The 21,243-nt window shown below is 39.1% G+C and overlaps 2 protein-coding genes and 1 long non-coding RNA gene across 3 annotated transcripts; 1 reads left to right on the forward strand and 2 right to left on the reverse strand.

Moving 5' to 3' along the window:
- Positions 1 to 968: 968 nt before the first annotated feature.
- ube2na (ubiquitin-conjugating enzyme E2Na) lies at positions 969 to 15,032 on the reverse strand. The gene is made up of 4 exons (XM_036584843.1): positions 14,924 to 15,032; positions 6,386 to 6,632; positions 5,126 to 5,266; positions 969 to 2,297 (listed from the first exon to the last, which is right to left on the reverse strand). The coding sequence occupies exons 1-4, from the start codon at positions 14,951 to 14,953 to the stop codon at positions 2,251 to 2,253; spliced, it is 465 nt and encodes a 154-aa protein (XP_036440736.1). The 5' UTR covers positions 14,954 to 15,032; the 3' UTR covers positions 969 to 2,250.
- A 2,300-nt stretch (positions 15,033 to 17,332) lies between these two features.
- c1qtnf13 (C1q and TNF related 13) lies at positions 17,333 to 20,342 on the forward strand. Its single transcript, XM_036585671.1, has 2 exons — positions 17,333 to 17,595; positions 19,063 to 20,342. The coding sequence occupies exons 1-2, from the start codon at positions 17,538 to 17,540 to the stop codon at positions 20,136 to 20,138; spliced, it is 1,134 nt and encodes a 377-aa protein (XP_036441564.1). The 5' UTR covers positions 17,333 to 17,537; the 3' UTR covers positions 20,139 to 20,342.
- Positions 20,343 to 20,347: 5 nt separating this feature from the next.
- Positions 20,348 to 21,237, reverse strand: LOC118818417. The gene is made up of 3 exons (XR_005008076.1): positions 21,142 to 21,237; positions 20,874 to 20,982; positions 20,348 to 20,794 (listed from the first exon to the last, which is right to left on the reverse strand). It is a non-coding gene; the product is annotated as an uncharacterized LOC118818417 (long non-coding RNA).
- Between the last annotated feature and the right edge of the window lie 6 nt (positions 21,238 to 21,243).

The following is a 21,243-nucleotide window of genomic DNA, read 5'->3' on the forward strand; positions in this document are numbered from 1 at the left end:
GTTAGGTAGAGCCAGCACTGTCTTGGGCCTGCAGTCACAAACCACATTGAGACTGATCAAAATTAGCATTTGTGAACACCACAATCATAAATACTGAGAAATCTTACCTGAGATCAGTCCTTTAACTCAGGACTGCGCTGAATCTCAAATGGCTCCCTATGTAGTGCACTACTCAGGTCTCAAAATGACTCCTGCACCCAAGCAGTGCGTAATAAAAGAGCCATTTTGGGATTCAAACTAGTCTGAAGGTTCTCTGCAATAGTTTGTGATGCTTCATAAGAGCATGCTTCATGTCAGGGATTAAACTAACCTTTTATCTGCATTACTTTTTTTTTTCCTTCAAAAGTCATTCTTCTGTCATTTCATTGGCAGTTTTGTGAAGCACTTTTGAAAAGGTGCTATACAAATAAAATAGCAGTAGAAATGGGTAATAGTTACTCCATTTTATATATGATTGTATCTCTGATTACATTCGAAATGATCACACTAAATTTATGAGGAAAGAATCTTTTTACTCAGGTACATTTTAGACATCTACTTTTTCTTACCAATTCATTTTTTGTGTTTGATTACATCGAAAAAAGAACAGCACTCTAACAACCTTCCACGTGTATGCTCATAGATACTGGATGTACTAAATTATTTCACTGTGGTTTTAGACTTTACACAGTACTCAGGTAGATGTTTTAACCTGATATTTTCCTGTTTCTGCCCAAGCTGTTTTTTAGAAAAGCACTTTCACATCTACTCAAGTCACCATCTCATGAAGTCACAAAACTTTAACCAAACATTTTATGAGAGTATGGGTTTAGGCTTTTCTACCCACCTTCAGTAAAGTTGTGGGTATCCAGTCTCACACTACAGTAACAGAAATGCATTAGTGTTTTTGAAATCAGACAACACACTAAACAACACCTTGAAGTCAACTCCACTATATATAAATAGGCTGACAAATAACACCACAAGTCTTATTAATCAACAGATTTTATTTACAGAAAGAACAAAAGTATGTGGACTGTTTTCATGTCATTCAGAAAGCAGGAAATCATTCTCCCCTTTAGAAAGAAGGAATTTACATACAGTGAATTGAGACATGTCAAACCAAAGACCAATCATGGAAATGGAGATAAAGCATTCATTGATCACAGTCTGCTCCTGCACACACCCCACCCACCCCAAAAAAAAGACCTCACCGTCACACCACCAGTCCCAACTCAACCTATGTTTTGCAAAAAAAAGGCTAGAGGGAACAAACAGGCAAATGAATCTCGATGCACCGGACTGTGACAGACACAGAAGAAAGCGCACACCATTGATGGAGTTTAGAGAGTGAAATTAGCACAGCGATGGCAAGAAAGATAAAAATAAAATACTAACACCGAATACGATAACAGAATTGTTAAACTAAAACTCATGGTACAATCTCGCCTTTACGTCTGCGGTCAAAAAAGAAAGAAAAAGAAAAGAGAGAGAGAGTAAAAGCCTATGTTAGAGTCTACACGATCAGCGGTCACAACAGTTAACGTGATGGTGGAAGGCTATTCCATGTTAATTTAATCTAACCATTGCCAAAGTCAACAATTTTTGCGTCATGTGTAGTAACTGTTTTTACGTTTTTAAAAAGCAAAGCGATGTTTTTTTTTGTTTTTTTTTTTACCTTTTTTCCTTCTAGGCCTTCTAAAAGGGGAGGAGTTTGTAGTTTGCCAGAAAGGGTTTGTCTAATTAGGGGGCTAATCAGCTGCTTCTCTTAGACAAACAGCATCATGAGAGGAACAACAAAAACAAAACTGAGGTTAAAAGAAAAATGTAAAAAGTTACCCACCACCCTCCCCCACCCTCACCTCCGTATGAAGGGACAAGCGAATGACAGCCAGTTTTTTTTTCTTCTTTTTCTTTTAAACTACACGCTCTTTACAGCAGAGGTCTCCTACAGCCTCCCAGATCAATGGAAAAAGAAAGCCACGTGAGTAGATCTAAATCCTCTGCCCATGCATCTTAACAGTAGTGAATCAGGACAAAGACATTTTTTTCTTTTTTTCTGCTAATGTGTCTTTAAATCACAAATTGTATGCAATTGTCACTTTTTTTTACTCTTTTCTTTAATATATTCTTTGACAGTTGTTTATTATAATATTTGTTTCCCTAAGACTGTGTCCTTTAAATGCAAATGAACAGGTCTTGGCAGAACATGAGGAGTTGTGTTCACATATGACTTCCACTTTTTCTTTTTCCTCTTCCTCCCCTCTTTCTCTAGACTTCAATATTGTTCCCGGCGTAAAGCCTGGTCCATGTCCGGGCTGAAACAGACAAAGAAGCGTTAACACGTCTCACATTCAGACACTGACTGGATTTAGAACATGAATGTAACGTGACACTTCTCTATGCAACAGGATGTGGTGTTAGAAAGATGACTCTAATTAGGGACTCGTGCTTCAAATCACTTCCCAAACTTCTAACTGAAAACCTCAATCATGAGCAAAGCTAAGTCATTTAAGGCCTTGGAAAGAATAAGTATAAATCAGAAAAATGAATAATTGAAGTGTGGGGTGATTCCTTTATGAATTGAACTGCAAAAAGCATTAAGCCTTTATTCCTGAAGCCTAGAACTCAAGTTATTCTTTGTCAGAAATAACTAAGAATCGTTGTATCAGAACTCCTCTCTCTGACCAGGTGTTAAAATATCTTTCTAAAATGCATCTCTACTCCAGACAAGGAGTAGAAGAAACTCCTACAAGCAGTACTGAGCTCATTAATGTACCATAATACCAACACATGACCCACTGTTCTGTAACAGCACACAATCTAAACAACAAGCGTTTTGACTTTTTCTTTCCATTTTGGACAATTGTGCTTGGTCATGTCTACATCACACTTTCTTCAGTTTCACAATATACATTTTTGTAGGAAAATTAGGAAGCAGTAATATTTCAGGTTATTTAGGCTACAACAATTAGTCTACATCACTAAACAATTGATCCATTGTTTAAAAACAAAAGCACTCTATAATCTTTAAATGATACACAAGGTCATTCTGACAATTTCAATGCACCATTACTCACTCAATCTTACTTAAAAACAAACTTTTTCATGCTTTATAATCATGATTGGCAATGATAATCAGGGTGTCTATTATCATTCAAGTTGCAGACTAGAAATTAGTAATTTTGTGTGCATAAATAAAGGAAAGTAAACCCACATCAGCAATACTTCATGAATGCACATACAGACAGGTGCCAAAAGAAAGGAAAAAACATAATGCAAGTTTTAGCAAAGTGGTGGGCCCAAGTAACCAGAACAGCCTCTATGCACCTTGGCATAGATTTCAAAAAGTACATGGAACTGTACTGGTGGGATGGAACAACTTTCTTCCAAAACATTCCCTTATTAAACTGGATTTGAGATCTGGTGACTATAAAAATCATATGCATATGATTTATTTAAATTTTCACACTCGTCAAACACTATGACCCCTTGTGCTCTGTGGATGAGGGCAGTGTCATCCTGGAAGACCACTTCCATCAGGACAGAAATGTTCAATCACAAGGGGACAAGTGGACCTAAACCATGATAGCAATATTCCCCCAACAGCACAACAGAGCTACTGAACCCCTCTCACTGTAGGGGTCATGAATTCAGACCTGTGCTTTTCTCTTGGTGTACACCACACATGCACTCTCTGACTTGTAAAGAATAAAGTAAAGGACGATTCATCTGACTATGCACTTTGCACCACTAAACAAATGTGCATAAAAGCACTGCAGCCACACTATAAGCTCCTGTTACACATTTGATCCGATCGTAAGTGGACAGTGCCAAGTACAAGTTCCATGCATCTCAGAGATGCACTAAACCTCATTCGTACGGGTCTGGGACACACATGACCACATACAATTCGTACTGTTATTGTTTAAGCGCCCACAATTGTGTCATCAGAGCGGAGATTAAAGCATCTGTGTAGCTTTTTCTTTATCGTCTCTCCTGATTGTTGTGCTAGCTATCCATGCAGTCTGAACGGTTGTAACATTATTTACATATACACAAAGACTCCCATCCGACAATCAAATATATCAAATATAATCAGAAGTGGTCCTGCATTGTACTAATAACGAACACTCTTTTAAAGTCACTTAAATATTTTCCTCTTGCCATCTTAATCCAAAATCCAGCTCAAATGGTTCTGCTCAGCATTTTTACATAAAGCATGGTGGGATATTAACTGCTTAGGTGTGTTATGTAGTACACCTGTCTGCAAGCATCTGCACTTGTTTTTTCTTTTGTCACCCATCTACAGGTCTGCCGTCACAAACTGCATGGCCCAAACAAACATACTAAACAAGTCGAGCATAAGCTTCAAGTTTAAATACTGACTGTAAAACCCAGTATACACTGTGGGTTGCTTTTAGTTTGACCTTTAAAACTAAAAATGTTCCAAACAAAATAAAAAATAGTAACACTGCTGTTTATCACCACCCCAAAAAACTTCAATAATGCACATCTATTCAATACTGCAAACAAAGTGTCCTTTTAATAGCACAGCAAAGTGAGTACATTCAACAGTTGCAGCCCTACACACTTAAAAAGATGGTCATTCAAGAGTTTGTTAATAAAGGCGATGGTTATATTTAGAGCCATGAGTTCTATAGAACCGTTTATGCTTGAATGGTTCTTTGCATGGTGAAATTATTCTTCAGATTAAAGGAGAATGTGTTGCACATGGTACTGTATAGAACTTTTTTGAAAATGGTTCGATATAGCACCAAAAAGTGTTCTGCTATTGTTACTTGGTGATATATGGAACCTGTTTCACAAAGGTTCTATATAGAACCATATACAACACATTCTGCATTAATTTGAAGAACCATTTGCCATACTGCATTTACCATGCTCCAGTAACTTTGTAATACGCTGAAAACTGTTCATATACTGCTTTCTGCTCATAAATGAGGCCGTTACTACACATCAACAATACACAAGCACTGGGTTAGTAAAGTTTTCTCTTGTCAATAAGACGACATGTCAATACTATCATTGTTCACAGAATATTATTAGATCCATGTTCCTACAGCTAATGAAACATGCAATGCTGACTAATTATCTCACAAAAAACCTCCCTTCCTCCACCCACCTGTTTCTATGGCTTGAGCTTCGTTGGTCTTCCACTGCTCTGCAACATCGTTTGCTAGAGGATCATCAGGGTTAGGAGCACTTAGTAATGCCTGGATTGATAGCAGGACTGTGCGGATCTGCAAGGCTGGGGACCACTTATCTGTAAAATGTTTTATGGCAGGGAGAAAGAGAGAGGGAGTTGATGAGGGAAAGTGTCAGCCAGATGTCTTTTTTCAGAATAGTACATGGAGACATGTATTAAATATATGGGAGAGATAAAGTACACTGTGGTGGAGGTCTATCACACTGTGAGGTCAAAAGTGTAATCTGAGAGGCTCTTCATCTTTTGAGAGAGATTATGAAGGCAAATCCCTCACTGCGTTCTTAGGTCACGCATGACAGAAAGGGGGAAAAATAACATCCCAAAATACAAACACAGTGAGCCTTTGACTCACTTTCCCACCCCGGGCTCTCTCAGTCATCCTGCACTGTATGAGTCACATGAAATGGAAATCCTAAATCACTCATCTGTGTCAAGTTTTTTTCCCTCAGGAGTGGAGAGGGAGAGGCACTCTGGGATTTAGGTTTGAGGAGCAGTGGGCTGGTGCTACCTCTCTCAGATTGATGGTGACGGAAGAGAGATACAGCTACCACACTAGGAATTGCTTATGACAGCCAAAACAAATAACAGTCGGCCAACAGGCAGCAAAAACTGACAGTTTTTGCCCTGATATACAGTAACCTCACACAAAAAGGCTGAAATTTAGGCCATTTAACCACAATTTCTAAGGAAATAGACTACAAAAACACAAACCTTTTGACTGCGTTCAGCATTCAAGACCCAAGCCTGTAAAAATGGACATGTTGGTCTTCTTGGTGAACAAGAGGCCTGAAGCCTGATTTATATAAAAATTACTTTCATTTAAATTGCAGTTAGTTATTTTTCCCCAAAATGTTCAGCCCTATTTTGGAGTAGGTACAAAAGTTAGCTGCTAAGCACATAACGATTGTTAGCATTTCAGTGCAGATAGAATGCAAGCACTGCGATTTATACGGTCTTGACCTGGCAGTTCGTTTAGACTGCGGTTAAGGCGCATCCATCAGAGCTGCTCCAGGTACTAAGGGTCACAGCAGTTCAGCTGCAGTGTAAATGTGCCCACACTGCAGTGGCTTCACAGCCATATCAGGGCAGTCACAGCAGTCTGAAGCGTTCCCAAAAAAAAAGGTCTCTGGTGTGAGGTATGTTTTTAATAACTTACTGCATATCTGAGTCCCTTACCTTTCAAAATGTCTAGACATATTCTTCCCAGTTTGTCTACGTTGGGGTGATATATTTTGGTCATGAAGCGTACTTTAGGAGCTGCCATGGGGTATTCTTCAGGAAGAAAGAGTTCAAGTTTAAAAGTCCCTCCCTCAAAGGGGGAGTCCTGAGGTCCAGCGATGACCACATGAAAGTAGCGAGCATTCCCCTCATCCGGCTCTGCTTTTATGCCTGGCACTGGCTCTGCCAACAAACGTTGGGTTTCCTACACAAACAAACACAAACACACACACACACACACACACACACACCCCAAGAAAGGGAACAGTAAGACGACAGGTTGGAACAGGAGGTAGTTTAGCTCATGGTGCTGTGTATTCAGGTAATTAGCAATGGCACTGACTGATATAGGCAAAGGGGATGCTTGCTCAGATGTTACTGCCGTTTTTGGTTGGTATCTACAGCTCACATGGTTTTACAGATTTCTGTTTCTCCTCTTGCTGCCTTGTGACATCTGTCAAGTAAAGCTGAAAGCAAAAACAGCACTGTTCCTTGTTCCAAGAAATCAAGGACTACGCAGCGTGAATCATCACAACAAAGCTTCACTGTGTTTTGAGAAGGTAGAAGTGAAAAAGCCAGCAGGTGAACTGAAACGATTTACATGAATTTATAATAGGCAAATTATGATAAAGGCTTTTTTTTGTTAAAAATAGAGCTTAGTAGTGAGCTATGTGGTATCAGAACAAATGTCTATAGCAGATACAGCAGCCCTCAATAACTATCCAAAATGTAAAAAAGGTTAAGCATAAGAGCTCTAAGCTGGCTTTATTTATATGAAGAAAAGCAATTATGGAAATTACTTTGGTCTTCCAATTATCATTACCTTTGACTGGCCATTCTGATCATCACTAACAGAAGAATTGTGCTTATGGTCATTTCACTGGTTTGTGCAATCCACATCTGAAGACTCAAAAGCACGACAGGCACTACACATACTCTTCTGTGAAAATGAAATAACAATGCCCAAGAACCAGCACCTCTGTGCCAAATCAAAGCTTAAATTGAAAAAGTAAAATGCGAAACACTGAGTCAAAGTTCCACATTCCTGTTTAACTGTACACTGAAGAAATCTTTAGAACATCCAGTGACTTGAGAAAAAAGCAATGTGACAGTGGCATTTAAATGTGCTACTGCAGGAATCATAAAGAATCGCATAAATCAAACAATGACACTGGTACTTTTTAAACCGAAAGTAAAGGAGGCAACTTGTTCAAATTACTGGCATACAACATTTAGCTCGGTTATAAAATACCTTATTAGTTCAACTATATCATTGTAGTGTCTTTATCGTTCAGTCATGTTGGGCAACATTTCAAGTTTCTTTCTTTTTTTTTTTAAACTATCACTGTCAGCCGGGCTGTATCTTTTACTTTGAGGGTTCCGAATCCAACAGAGACTTAGAATCCTAAGATATAAACAGCTGTAAATCTGTATGAAATAGATTAAACTGACAGAGATTTAGGTTTACATTTTACATTTATAGCATTCAGCAAACACTCTTATTAAGAGCGACTTACAAAAGTGCTTTGTTGTCCACTCGGAGAGAACGAGCACTGGAGTGCTTGTCTGGAAACACCAACGAGCATTTAAAGTCTGGAAAATGCTATTCAGGCTGTAGTGGAAATTTCTATTTTGTTCTCAGGTCTCCAAAATTACTTACTCTTATTGTTATTGGCACTGAGTAACTCAATTCTGGTATCATGATGTTCTTAAAATTAAGTGAATTTGTCACTGCCCTCTATTGTAATAGATAATGTGCAAAGAAACATACAGACCATGTGTCACAGGAAGCAGGGATGGTGTACTGGCATGTACTACGTTACAAGACAGGATGTAATCTTCAATAAACAGGAAAAAACATGTGCTAAAGAAATCCATATATGGCTGCCCATTTTATCCCTCTACTGATACGACAGTCTGACCAAGCCTATTGTCTGTAAGTAACAGAAGCTCTGCTTTAACGTTTCATTTGTTTACATTTGGACCATCAGATACAAAAGCTGCACAGACTGAAATAATTGGCAACAGTCATATCAATTAAGCCCTGTGTCAATTAAGTCACTATCCAAGCAATCAATGTAAAAGTACAGCGCAAGAGCTGCACTCTTATACAAAAGTTTGAGTAGTCATGACCAAATTACGTTTTCTTAATTTTCTATGCAAAAAGGTAAACATATCCTCTACTGGGAACACATTTAAATATGCATTTTTATGTATTTTCTATTTCAATTTATGTTTGAGTTGAAAACGGTATGAAAATTTAATGTCACAATTATAGTGACCAAAAATATCATAGTTATCAGTTTTATCACGGAATTGTTGAAATTTGTTAAATGTTCAAAAACCACTAATACTGCAGCTACTACCTGGGAACTACGGTCACATATTAGTTCTGCAGACAGGGTGACTATCTCCAGGTTTCCCTCTGCACTCTTATAAAAACCAAAATACCACCACACTTCAGAGGCAGGCCTCTTAGGAGGTTGAAAAATCTCCAGAGCACCGTCACTAGTTTCCATCATGTTTACACTGACAGAAAACAAACCCACATTACATACTGCGCCTGCGAGACTGTTGCCAACTCTGGTTGACGCTGGACAGTATTTAATGTGAGTTTTTCAAAGTTCAGTAATCAACCATGGTTTTAATGATGATTAAAATTTGAAATGGTAATACTAACCATCTGGAACTGTACTGTGAAACCAGTCACCGTTTCACCACTATTTACCATAATGGTTAAAATAATACAAAATAAAAGCTTTTGCACAGGCCACATTCTAATATTTTTTCCTCATGCGTTTAATTCAGCAAATAAACAGTAGTTGTTCATTAGAATGGGCAGAAATGTGTTTTCTGTAGATCATGTGTAACTTATTTTCAGAGCAAATCTACAATACAAGACATTTGACATGGGTGCCCAAATTGTTGCATAAAATGCTTCAGTAAATTAGTATTTTAAATATAGTTTAGAACATCATAAAAAGTTAGTGTGTGTGACTGAATCTCTTTGGAAGTTTAATTCACTGATGAAAGTAAAAGTGAAAATAAAATAAACTTCACGCATTAAAAAAGCAGCAAGACTCAAGTGTCCACATTTTGACAGATGTAAGACGAGCACCTACCACAGCCAGCGTGGACTGAAACACTGATTAAAACGGAAGCGTCTCTGTTCCGTCATAACATTGTTGCCACATACCGGACATACGTAAACAGCAGTAATGAACATTTATGGCTGATTATGAATGGTACGAAGAGGTGGTTTGGAGAAGTACTCAGGAACTCTCAGAAATACCAATGAGAAATCAAAACGTGTAAAATGTTGTTCAGGCTTCAGTGCATGGAACTATGACATTTTATCTAAACCTGTCTATGAATTCAGCATAGTTATAAACTGAAACCATGCTTCACACATGTATTTGCTTATTCCCCCCTTCAGGCCCTAACACTGTGGAAATATGAAACACCAACAAGAATTGTGTTTTCACTGCAGTTGTTTCAGAGAGGTGGGCAGCCTTTGCAAAACGAACGCGTTTCCCCTCTCAAAAATGACTTGGGATGATGATTCACTGAATAGTTACGCACATTAGACATACCTCCACATATCCTTAAAGCTGAAACACATCATGATTAACCATTATCAAAACAAAGCAGCAATGAGGTACAAAAAAGCTGGAAAATATGACCACATGCTGCTTCTTATTTTCGCTTTAAGCTAACTAATGCTAAAAATAAATACACAAACTTGTTGTGTAACAAATGTGTATATTGAAATCATTTCACAAAGAACCCTTGTTTAGGAAGATGAGGGCTTTCATCGTCCCATTTCCTCTGAAAGAAACAAGGTTGCTTTTAAGCTCAATTCAACCATTTAAAACTGCTATAGCTCCTGCTTCATTTCAAGCCTGCCTGGGTTCTACCTCCTAATTCACTGTCGTCAGTTTTCACTAGGAAAGACTAACATGTATATTTAGTTCGAACAGCTGCTCCTGTTTACATCATATAATTTAATTATGCAGGTGAAAGAAAAAATATTTATTGTGAAGTGTTACAGTTCTGACCTGCTGCTGAGAGTTATGTACATACTGTCACGCAGCTGTAGCATTTCACACATTAAACCACTCTCACACCTTTTGGGAGGTCATGCACAGCTCAGCATAAAATTATATTTTGATTACTATTCTGCAGGAAGAAGCAAAACACTACTCAAATTGCCATCTTGCTTTAATGTGTGGGCTAAACATTCCTCACTATTCAGCTCATTCATATCTTTAGCACAGATTAAGCCTTCACAATATTACTATTCACCATCCTGAGTGTCTATATGAGGGAACCATCAAAGTCTTCTAGGACCTCAGACATAATCTAATAATAATAAAAAGTCAAAGTTTTGTTCATTTTTATTTCATAGATTAATCATCTCGTTTGTATTGATTCTTGACAAGTATTGTAGTACTGTTCTTATTTCATTGTTTAGTTCTATTGGAAACAAGGATCAACATGTTGAACTGCCCAGTGAAATATTGTCCAGTAAGGATTTTTAGGAGCTCAGGAGCTGGACAGAAGGCCTGATGCATCAGATAAACCAGTAACAATTACAAAATGACAGCAGAAACAATCAATCAGTTTTCAAATTCTAATGGTTGGGACCACTTTTAGGAGTAAAAACATCACGGTGTGCCCTCTGGAAGTCCTAGAAATGTCACTGATAGAACCCCAGCAGTAGGAAAAACCATTAGGTTTAAATCAGGCATGGGACTCAAAAACAGTGAGTCATTTTATGCCAGATGTCTTCACTGTGAATGCCAAAATACATGGTAAAATAATTAATGTCTGTTACTAGATCAAAAAAAGAACACGTTAATGTTCACCACTGTCAGCTTAGGGCTACAAATATATAAGAAGCATACAAGCAGAAGCAAAAATAAGCAGAGCTGTAGCAGTGTTTTGAAATCGATGGCCTAAATCAAACCTCGAAAAGTTACAGTTCACCAATGCTTTGGGATCTACGCTTTACTGGCCTATGATTACAGAGATGGGCATGATCAATCATCCATTTCTGACATATCTGTTTGCATGAACAATAGTTCTAATTCCATCGCCTAACTAGTAGAACAACAAGGTGATATCAGGTAGAACTCTGCGCGGGACTGTTTTTTTCAGTCCCACTCCGGCAAGATCTCATCCAGCTCCTGCCCGCTCCCGCAGAAAATCTGAATCATTTGCCCCGCTTCTGCCCACAAAGTCCCGTCAAGGGGAACTGACGTCCAATATCTGACATAGTCTATCCACAAATACATTATCCTTTGGCTCACTGTGAAGTAACTTTACCATTTACCATTTATTCCCAATAAACACAAGCAGGAATTGAACCACAGAATGGTTACGGTTTGTAATTTGCTGGGCTCGGCCGCTGTGGCCATCAGACTGAAGGCTCCACAATCTCTGTAAGCTGCAAGGATGTGCAAGTTGTTTACATGACCAGTTGCTTCGCAGCTCTTTAGAATGACTTCATTCATTTTAACTGTCTTTGTATTATCATTTTATATTGCTTCTATATACATATATGATTTACTGGTTGTTCTACTTTATTTAGACTATTCACTTATTTGTGGGATTTCTCTTAATGCATGCTTCGGTCTGCTTCCCCACCCACTCTCGTGCACAACACTGAGAACTAGTCCCGCGCCACAAGATAGTGTGGCGGGTCCCGCTGGTCCAGCGGTATTCCGCGGGAGTGCAGGTCTTTAATGCCAGGTCATCACAGTTTTTCCTGGTTCTAATCAAACAATATCATATGTAATGGTTCTCCTCAAAGTACTAGTGTTAAACCCATGATGTGGACAAATACGTCATTCATATTTACTTCTTTAAGTGGAAAGGGAAGTAGAGAAAAAATGTTTCAGTTATGTTTCATTAAGACCAGTTCCTACATAGGCTATTTTGCAGCTAAAAAATAAGGCTTGATTTAGCTTTCAACAGTCCACAGGTGCAAAGTCAGTGCACATATCACTACCTGCAATTGTTGTGATCCTGAGTACCACTATAGTGAGGGAGACAGTAGCCATTATTAGGAGAGTGAGACAGCGTAACCTTCAGGGCCTTTGGAACCACACACCCACATGAGTAATGAGAGTGCGTATCTGATATCACCTGTGGAATGCACAAGTCTGGAGACGTGACACATCCGAGAGGTGCGCAGCTTGATTAACCGCTCTCCGATGTTCTATTGTGTAACCGGCCCACAACAGGCTGAGCACCTCTGCATTCCTCTAGATCAACCGCTAAAGTGACCCTCAGCCAAATTAATTCATTTATATAATGCTGGAGTTATTTTAAAGACATTGATGACTCCATGTGCAAAAGCTCTTTGCCATGAAATTCTCAGAAAATGAAGAACAGCTCAGCTAATGGCAATGAGTACATTTATACGTACAAAATAATCTTATAACTGCCAATGCACAGATGCACAAAAAAGAAAAATCAGTTTAACAGTATATAAGCACTGAATAACCTGATAATTGAGCTTAAATTCAAATGTCGTCATATTTCTTAAAATCTGATAATGGCTTTAATCTGATAAGAAATTGCAGTATGCCTTTTACATGACCAGCTGAATAAACAAGTAACAGCTGAAATCAGATAATGATCAAATTATTAGTGCACATGTAAACGCATTGAGTGTTAGAGCTATGAGTGATATGCATTTCAATCAGCTAGAAGTAAGCCTAGGATGGAAGATCACCCATCAAAATTATCCAATTCTAGAGATCTCTTGCTTAAATTCACCGAGTCAATGCCAGTTTTTTGTTTTGTTCTGTTTTTAAAATTATAAAAAACTTAACTTTATCATACAGCCACTAAGCCCAATTTCCACCACAGCACCAACAGATAAAAGCATGTGGTGGGAGGAGAGCTCTCGCCCCTTATTCAAAATATCATTCAGAGAGCAAGATTCCTGAAATATTTCAGATAGTCCATGGACAAAACCATGCAGAGAAAACACAGACAAGAGAGGGGCTCTCAATCCCAGTCTCACGCTTAAGGGCCGCTCTCAGGCATGTGTTCCCAGCCCTCCCACACCCCGACACACCACACTGATGCTCAGTGCATGCACAATATCCAATTACTTCAGACTGCAAGAGTCTGGGTTTGGGGGATGAATTTCACTGCTGTTACATACATACGCTTCATCATGAACCATGGGATGGTGACTAATGTAGATACCCTTAACAAGTGTTTAATGAATTTATTCATCTATATTCCTGTTCTGTTGTGATTTGAAACAATTAAAAAGCTCAAAATTAATTGTTCTTGTTGTTACACAATGTGTATTTTCAAATGAGTTTAAGAAATCAGTTTCAATGAGCAAGTCTGTTTTGAGGGGCTGCAGAAATGAAGGTGCGGCAGACAGAAACATCAGGCCTACCGATACTGAGCTCATGGGTGTGAGGACCCAGCCGACACCAGCTTCAGGCTACGCCTTTTCTTGCAACCTTCAAAAAAATATCCCCAACATAGAGAAATCTACACTATTCAACCAGATGTTATGGTGCCATGACACCTTTCCTCGGAGTATGAAGCAGGACTAGGAGCTAAGAGGTCAGCAGGCTAGAAATCTGAGGCACATCTGACGGTTTTTAACCGGCCATTAGACAGCGAGTCTGTGCGGTAACTAGCGGCTAGCTAGCTAACCTATCTGGCTAGTAACTTATTTACACTTAAATGGGTGGGTGTTGTTTCTTTAGCCTGCATTAACAGAAATAATACACTGTTATTTTGTCATTTGTTCTGTTTGTGTGCATTACTCCGTGCCCGTGAATGACATATGGACAGTTTTAGCTGCTAGTCAGGCCTAGCACGGAAAATACCTGCAGCACAAGCAGACGAGCTGCCGAAACTGGCTAAGCTAACTCCAGCCGAGCGGGCGGCACACGATGCGGGGCTTTGTAAATCAGTTATCAGCGCTGTTGCTTTTAACTGCGAGGCTGGGGATAACGCACGTTATGACCATTTACTACACATGCGTTAAAAGAAACTAATCTGCCAAACTAGGACTGTAATAAATTCAGTATCTCTGTTATGTTAGCTGCGGCTAGCCTTCAGTCGATGAATGGCAGCAGCAGCAGCCTGTCTGTGATTAGCTAGCTGCGCCAGTTAGCCTGCCCGTCAGCAATTACTTGTGTTCCTAACGCGGGACGTTTGTCGTTTATTGTCGACTTTCTTTGACATTTTAAAACATTTATGCACAAGAGAGGGGCCTTCCGCCATTTTTGCTGCTCCTAGCCCAACGTGCATGTATTTTTAACCCACCCATATTCGGGTTAAGAACCGAAGACCTGAACGGAAGTGGCTGGCTAACAAACACTAGCAGGCGCAAAAAACGCCAGCCACTTTCTGTCTGCCCGCGTAGCGCTAAGGCGACGTTTCAGGCTCGCTCGGCTCGCTAATTCAGGGCGTAGGAGCGCGTAATGCGAAGGAAATTCGCTTCACAGTTACCTTGATGATCCTGCGGGGCAATCCTGCCATCTTGTCTCGAATGCGGGTTTTTTAGCTTCGTCTCTCGGTGCCTCTTCCTCTCAGAGACGCAGTGAACACGCCCCCCGGCGCTGCGTCACTCTCCGCCACTCCACTGCCGCGCAGAGCGGGGCTCACTCTGGAACATGTAGTCTTAAACACCTTCACACGACATCTGGCTTTTCCCTGAAACACACACGTTTAAGTCGTATATTAACAAAACGGGGTTGGTCATGTGTGATCCTATTTAAAACAATTGCTGTAGCATATACGTCATTATTTGCGTTATTAATTATGCTGAATAGGCAGTCAATAGTGCATGTGGTCTAAAATGTATGGCATGTACAGTGGCCCCAAAAACGTATTTGGACATTTGTACCCATTTAAAAAAGTAAACTTTAGTGAAGTTCTTTAGGTTTCTTCATAATATCATAAAATATCCAGCCTATACAGAAATGGAATTTGAATTCCATGCCAGCAACACATTTTAAAAAAGTTGGGATGGGGCAACAAAAGTCTGGTAAAGCTTTGTAATCCTAAAAAAAAACACCAAGTGGAACATTTCATGACTAATTAGGTTAATTGGCAACAGGTCAGTAACGATTTGATATAAAAAGAGCAACCCAGAGAGATGGGGAGGGGTTCACCACTCGGAAAGGCTGTACAGGCAAATAGTGCAGAGATTTAGGAATAACATTTCACAATGTAAAATAGTAAAGAACTTTGGGATTTCATCATTCACGGTACATAATATCATTGAAAGATTTAGAGAATCCAGAGAAATCTCTGTATGCAAGGGACAAGGCCGAAAACCTATACTAGCTGGCCGTGATCTTCGGGCTCTCAGGCAGCACTGCAATAAAAAAATAGACATGAGTCTGTAGTGGAAATCACTGCATGGGCTCAGAAACACTTCCGAAAATCATTGTCTGTGAACACAGTTCATCATTGCATCCACAAATGCAAGTTAAACTCTACAATGCAAAAAAGAAACCTTATATAAAGAGGACCCAGAAACGCTGCTGTCTTCTCTGGACCCAAGCTCATTTAAAATGGACTGAGGCGAAGTGGAAAAGTGTTCTGTGTTCCAACAAATCAACATTTGAAATTCTTTTTGGAAATCACAGACCCTGCATCCTCCAGGCTAAAGAGGAGAGGGACCATCTGGCTTAGTTCAAAATCCAGCATCTGTGATGGTATGGCATTAGTGCACATGGCACAGGTAACATGCACATCTGTGAAGGCACCATTAACGCTGAATGATATATACAGGTTTTGAAAGCAACATACAGTGGCATCCAGGGAAGGCCTTGCTTATTTCAGCAAGACAATGCCAAACCACATTCTGGATGTACTACAACAGCAGGGCTCTGTAGTAAAAGAGTCCAGATGCTAAACTGACCTGCCTGCAGTCCAGACCTTTCACCCATTGTGAGTATCATGAAATGAAAAATGACAAAATAGACTGCAAACTGTGGTGCAGCTGAAATCCTGTATCAAGCAAGAATGGAAAACATTTTGCTTTCAAAACTACAGCAGTTGGTCTCCTCAGTTCCAAACACTGACAGAGTGTTGTCAAAAGAAGAGGTGATGCAACACAGTGGTAAACATGCCCCTGTCCCAACTTTTATGAAATGTGTTGCTGGCATCAAATTCAAACTAAGCATATATTTTTCAAAAAACAAAAACATTTCTCAGTTTTAACATTTGATTTGTTGCCTTTGTACTGTTTTCAATTTAATAAAGAGTTTAAATCATTCACACATCGCTGTATTCTGTTTTTATTTTTTTTTATTTGCAGAACTTTTTTGCAAACAGGGTGGTGTACACACATATACGAGCGAACAATAGATGATAGAAAACACTTCATATAGGGAAGGTATATCTTACTCATATGTGCTTTCATGTTGTGTAATACAAGTGTCTTTTTTCCACATACACCCTAAGGAAGTGAGTATTTATATACTAGCTACATAACTAACTCTAAACATGCATATATAAGCTATGCATTAAAAGCAAAAAAACATGAAATTAATTGAAATACTGTTCCCTGACACATACAAAAATCTAATATTTAAAAGTAAACAGATAACATAGTAACAATTAAAACTGTACTGGTATGTATTCAAGCAGCAGTTTCAAAAGTCTTGAAATGGCCTGTTTAAAATAAATGCTGCTTGGTTTTTAAGTAAGGAAAAAAATGAAAACAATGTGCAAATACTTTTTGGGACCACTGTATGTGACATGAAAGACACTTTAGGCCTACACTATTGTGATTTTGAACAGCTGGAACTTGCATGCCACTCACTGGCGCTGATTAATATTTAAGAAAAAAAAAACAGGAGCATCACTGAACATCACTGAACATCAGGCACTTCTGGGAAAACATTTTTTAATTTTAGAAAATTACATTCTGGTTGAAATCGAAAGACTAGGGTTGCATTTGTCTTTCACTTCCTCTTTGGGCATGTGTGAGAGAGTGTGTGAGTGAATGGTCGTTTGGAGGGTGGGGACACTGGATGTTGGAAAAGATCTTGCACAGGAGTATTTGAATAGTTGTTCACTCATCCAGCGGCTGAGTGTCTGAGAGGCTCGCATGAAGAGAAGAACACATCTCATGAGGGACATGGACTCTCTGCAATGGCTCAGAGCAGGTATGTAGAACAGTTATCAACACTTTTTCTGCTCATGACAAAAAAAATTATCATATTTGATTCAAATCATTGTGTAAATGCTTATTTCATTTCAGCATAAGGTGTTGATGAATAAATAGTTTTAGTTGCAGAACTAGAAGTTTTCATTTGGTTAATTTAAATTAAATTTATTGCTAACAATGTTGTTTGCTGCAGAAAAAATGTTCTTGTAGATCTTAACTGAACTAGTCTGATTTAAACATCGCTGTGCTGGTAAATACTTAATAGTGAAGGAAAGGAGAACTAGTACTGACCTATATAGTTATATAATTATAATATAATCTCCCATGTAACATCAATTACTGCTCAGTTCAATATTTTCACAGTTAATTAGTTAAGTAATAAATTGAAATTATTAATCAATTAATGGGGAAACATTTGTTGCAGTCATTCTCTGATCATATTCTCTGTGACTCGTCAACATGTATACAGTGGAACAGAGTGACCTTTTCTTAAACTGATCCTCTGTGTCTTCATGTAAGGCTCTTTGCTTTACACCAAAAAAAAATTACTCCCTGGCCACATTTTCTTTCATGCCCCACCTCATCCGCTCTCAAATATGCCATTGTTCCAGGACACAGGAGCAGATGAACCAGGGCCTAATCTATTGCCTTCTCCCAGTGCACAGAGTCAACAGACAATACCAGCTGAATTAGAGGGGTTACTGCTTCCACTGAGCACTTGATATGAAAGGCAGAATGCATTCTGACAAGGCTAAACCAGACTTCCTAATCCGTTCGTATGGCATGTCAACAAGTTCATAATGCCTTGCCAAAGAACAGATGTTAAGGGCTTCGACTCCCTGTTTTTCAGTTTTAGTACATTTGAAAGTCACTTTTATACTGTATCTTACATTTTTATTGTATTTTTTCCCTGAAGTTCACTTGATATTTGTGTGTGGTTTTATCTAACAAAAACAGTCTTTTTTTTATTAACCATTTTCTAGAATTAAACATGACTGTTTTTGTTGCTGTGCTGTTGCTGTATATATATATATATATATATATATATATACAGCAACATTCAAAAAGCAGTACAGGGTGAAACACTCCTTATAACTTCAGTGTGAATGGGAAGGGCTAAACTGCTGTAGGTTGAATTGGCCAATATACTGTACATAAAAGCATCATGTTTTGCAGCTTAGTTTTCATATATGAACTCTATGGACTGGGGATGTGAATGTTATGTTTGAAATTATGTTTTATTGAATCCTTTTTGAAATTTGAAGTAAAAAAGATTTTAGATTTAAGCCCAAAATAATGACTTTGACCCCATAAATGTTTTTTCTGCGTTTCTGATAGAATTGCTCAGCTTAGTTATCCAATTTAATATAATTGGCTAATATTCTTTGCTTTGTCTTTTTAATAAAAATGTCATTATAAGAAGGCTTTGGATAACACTACAGGCTGATTATATCGCCATCTTTAGGTGTGGCCTTCTGGAGCTTGTCCAGAAGTGTGTTCTTTCTCACAGTTCTGCTTGCCTGCCTGGTCAGCATCACCCCTTTCCAAATTGGTCCCGTAATGCCAGGCTTGAGTTCAGCCTTCTCCGCCACACGCAGCAGCAGCGTACTGGGTGGCTCTCAGCGAGCCGTGACCTTTGACCGCCTCCTCGTCAATGTGGGCAATGACTTCAATCCAGACACTGGCCGCTTCCGCTGCCGGGTCCCAGGCGCATACTATTTCACTTTCACGGTGGGCAAGTACCCCAAGAAGCTGCTGTCGGTAATGCTGGTGAAGAATGGGCAGGAGGTGCAAGCCATGGCTTACAATGAGTTCAGAAAACAAGGCCGAAAGGTGCAGAGCCAGAGTGCCATCATTAGCCTAAAACTCATGGATACAGTGTGGCTACTCGTTCAGGAAAGCCCAGATTATGCTCTTTACAGCAATGCTGGACCTTATATCACTTTCACTGGCTATTTGGTTTACCCAGAATCCACGTCGTCTATAGGCTACCTAAACAACCACTTGACCCCACCAGGAATTCAGCCTGACTGCACTCCCCCTGTGGACCCCAGCTACAGCGAGAGACGAAGAGAAGCCACTGAGGAACTTAGGTCTGCATTTTCAGTAGCCAGGACATTCTCCATTCTGGGAGAAAGCAGGAGGCACCACAAGAGAGAAGCACTCACTTTTGACGTGGAGTACGTCAACATCGGTGGCCATTTCAACAAGTCTTCAGGCCACTTCACATGCTACATCCCAGGGGTGTACTTCTTCGCCTTCACGGTGGGGAAGCACCCCAGGAGGGCCGTGTCAGTGAAGCTGATGAAGGGCAGGGGCGAGGTACAGGCCATGGTGTTTGATGAGGACATGTCACACAAGAGAGAGATGCAGAGCCAGAGTCTGCTGCTGCCTCTGAAGAGAGGAGATGTTGTCTGGCTGTACAGCCAGCAGGATGAACGCTACGCTGTCTACAGCAACCAGGGACGCTACACAACCTTCACCGGATTCCTTGTGTACCCTGAGCTCGATTTCATGACCCCAGACAGAACTTTTCACTGAAGCCTAAGGCTTCTCGTAGGCCTAACCTCACAGGCCTACTTTAAAGCACTAACACACTTCAACTGTATAGCCATTTAATATTACAGACTAACATCAAATATCTTTATATTTACTGAATATCATTAGTAATATATTTTTATTCACCAGGGTACCACCCTTATTCAAAGTATTGTGTAAATATTGTTAAGTTTAATGTTTACTTTTCTGTAGGTCTACTAGATAGGATGTGCCGTTTGTGTTTGAGGTAAAAAGACGTTGCATTTTGTTTGCTTGTTACTTTTATTTTAAATAATTGTCTCTTTCAGTAGTTTTATGTAAACAATAGCACATTTTAACAGATAAAAGGAAGGACAATACTGAGTACAATTAGTAAAGCAGTATGTACATGAATGAAAAATAAATGCAGTAGTTTTGAACATGTCTTATTTCATTGATATATCACTCAAAATTTGAACAGTACTTGGAAATTTCTTATGCCTTTGAGAGACTTCTTGGAAAAAACTGTCCAATATAATGTCCGTTATCACACATTATTTGAGGTAAGCATCAGTTCATACTACCCTTGCCGGATCTTCAACAGCAGATGGGTTCTGTATGCATAAAGATGTGTCAAGATTCATCCCATATTGGGGGTCCGTTTTCAAACCTTTAGAAGCCTATAGAGACAAAACAGTCCAAAAAATCTGTAACTTTCACCCTAATATTTGTAATATACTGACTTCAAACACTATTTACCTGAAATAATACGTTTTGGTCACATTCATGACTCTCCTCATATGACCGTTTTCTTATAGCCTTAGTTTCTGTGTCAACATAGGCCACAAAATGGATTAATGTGTAGATTCTGAAATAAAGAGAGCAACAGTAGGTTAATTCTATGGAATGCAGCATAACACTCTCATAAAATATGTTTTGCATGGTGGTACATTTCACACATATTACAAGAACTGTACATGTCAGTCTTTAAGTTTTAGTTTTATACTGAGGCAATATATTAAGTTACCTGTGGTAAAGCATCGCAAAAAACTGCATAAACAGCAGTACAGCAAAGCTCAGGAGAAACATCAGTGATATCGGATCAATGGAAAATGTTTCTCCCACAGCA

Source organism: Colossoma macropomum, unplaced genomic scaffold, assembly GCF_904425465.1.
Source record: "Colossoma macropomum unplaced genomic scaffold, Colossoma_macropomum, whole genome shotgun sequence".
NCBI lineage: Eukaryota > Metazoa > Chordata > Actinopteri > Characiformes > Serrasalmidae > Colossoma > Colossoma macropomum.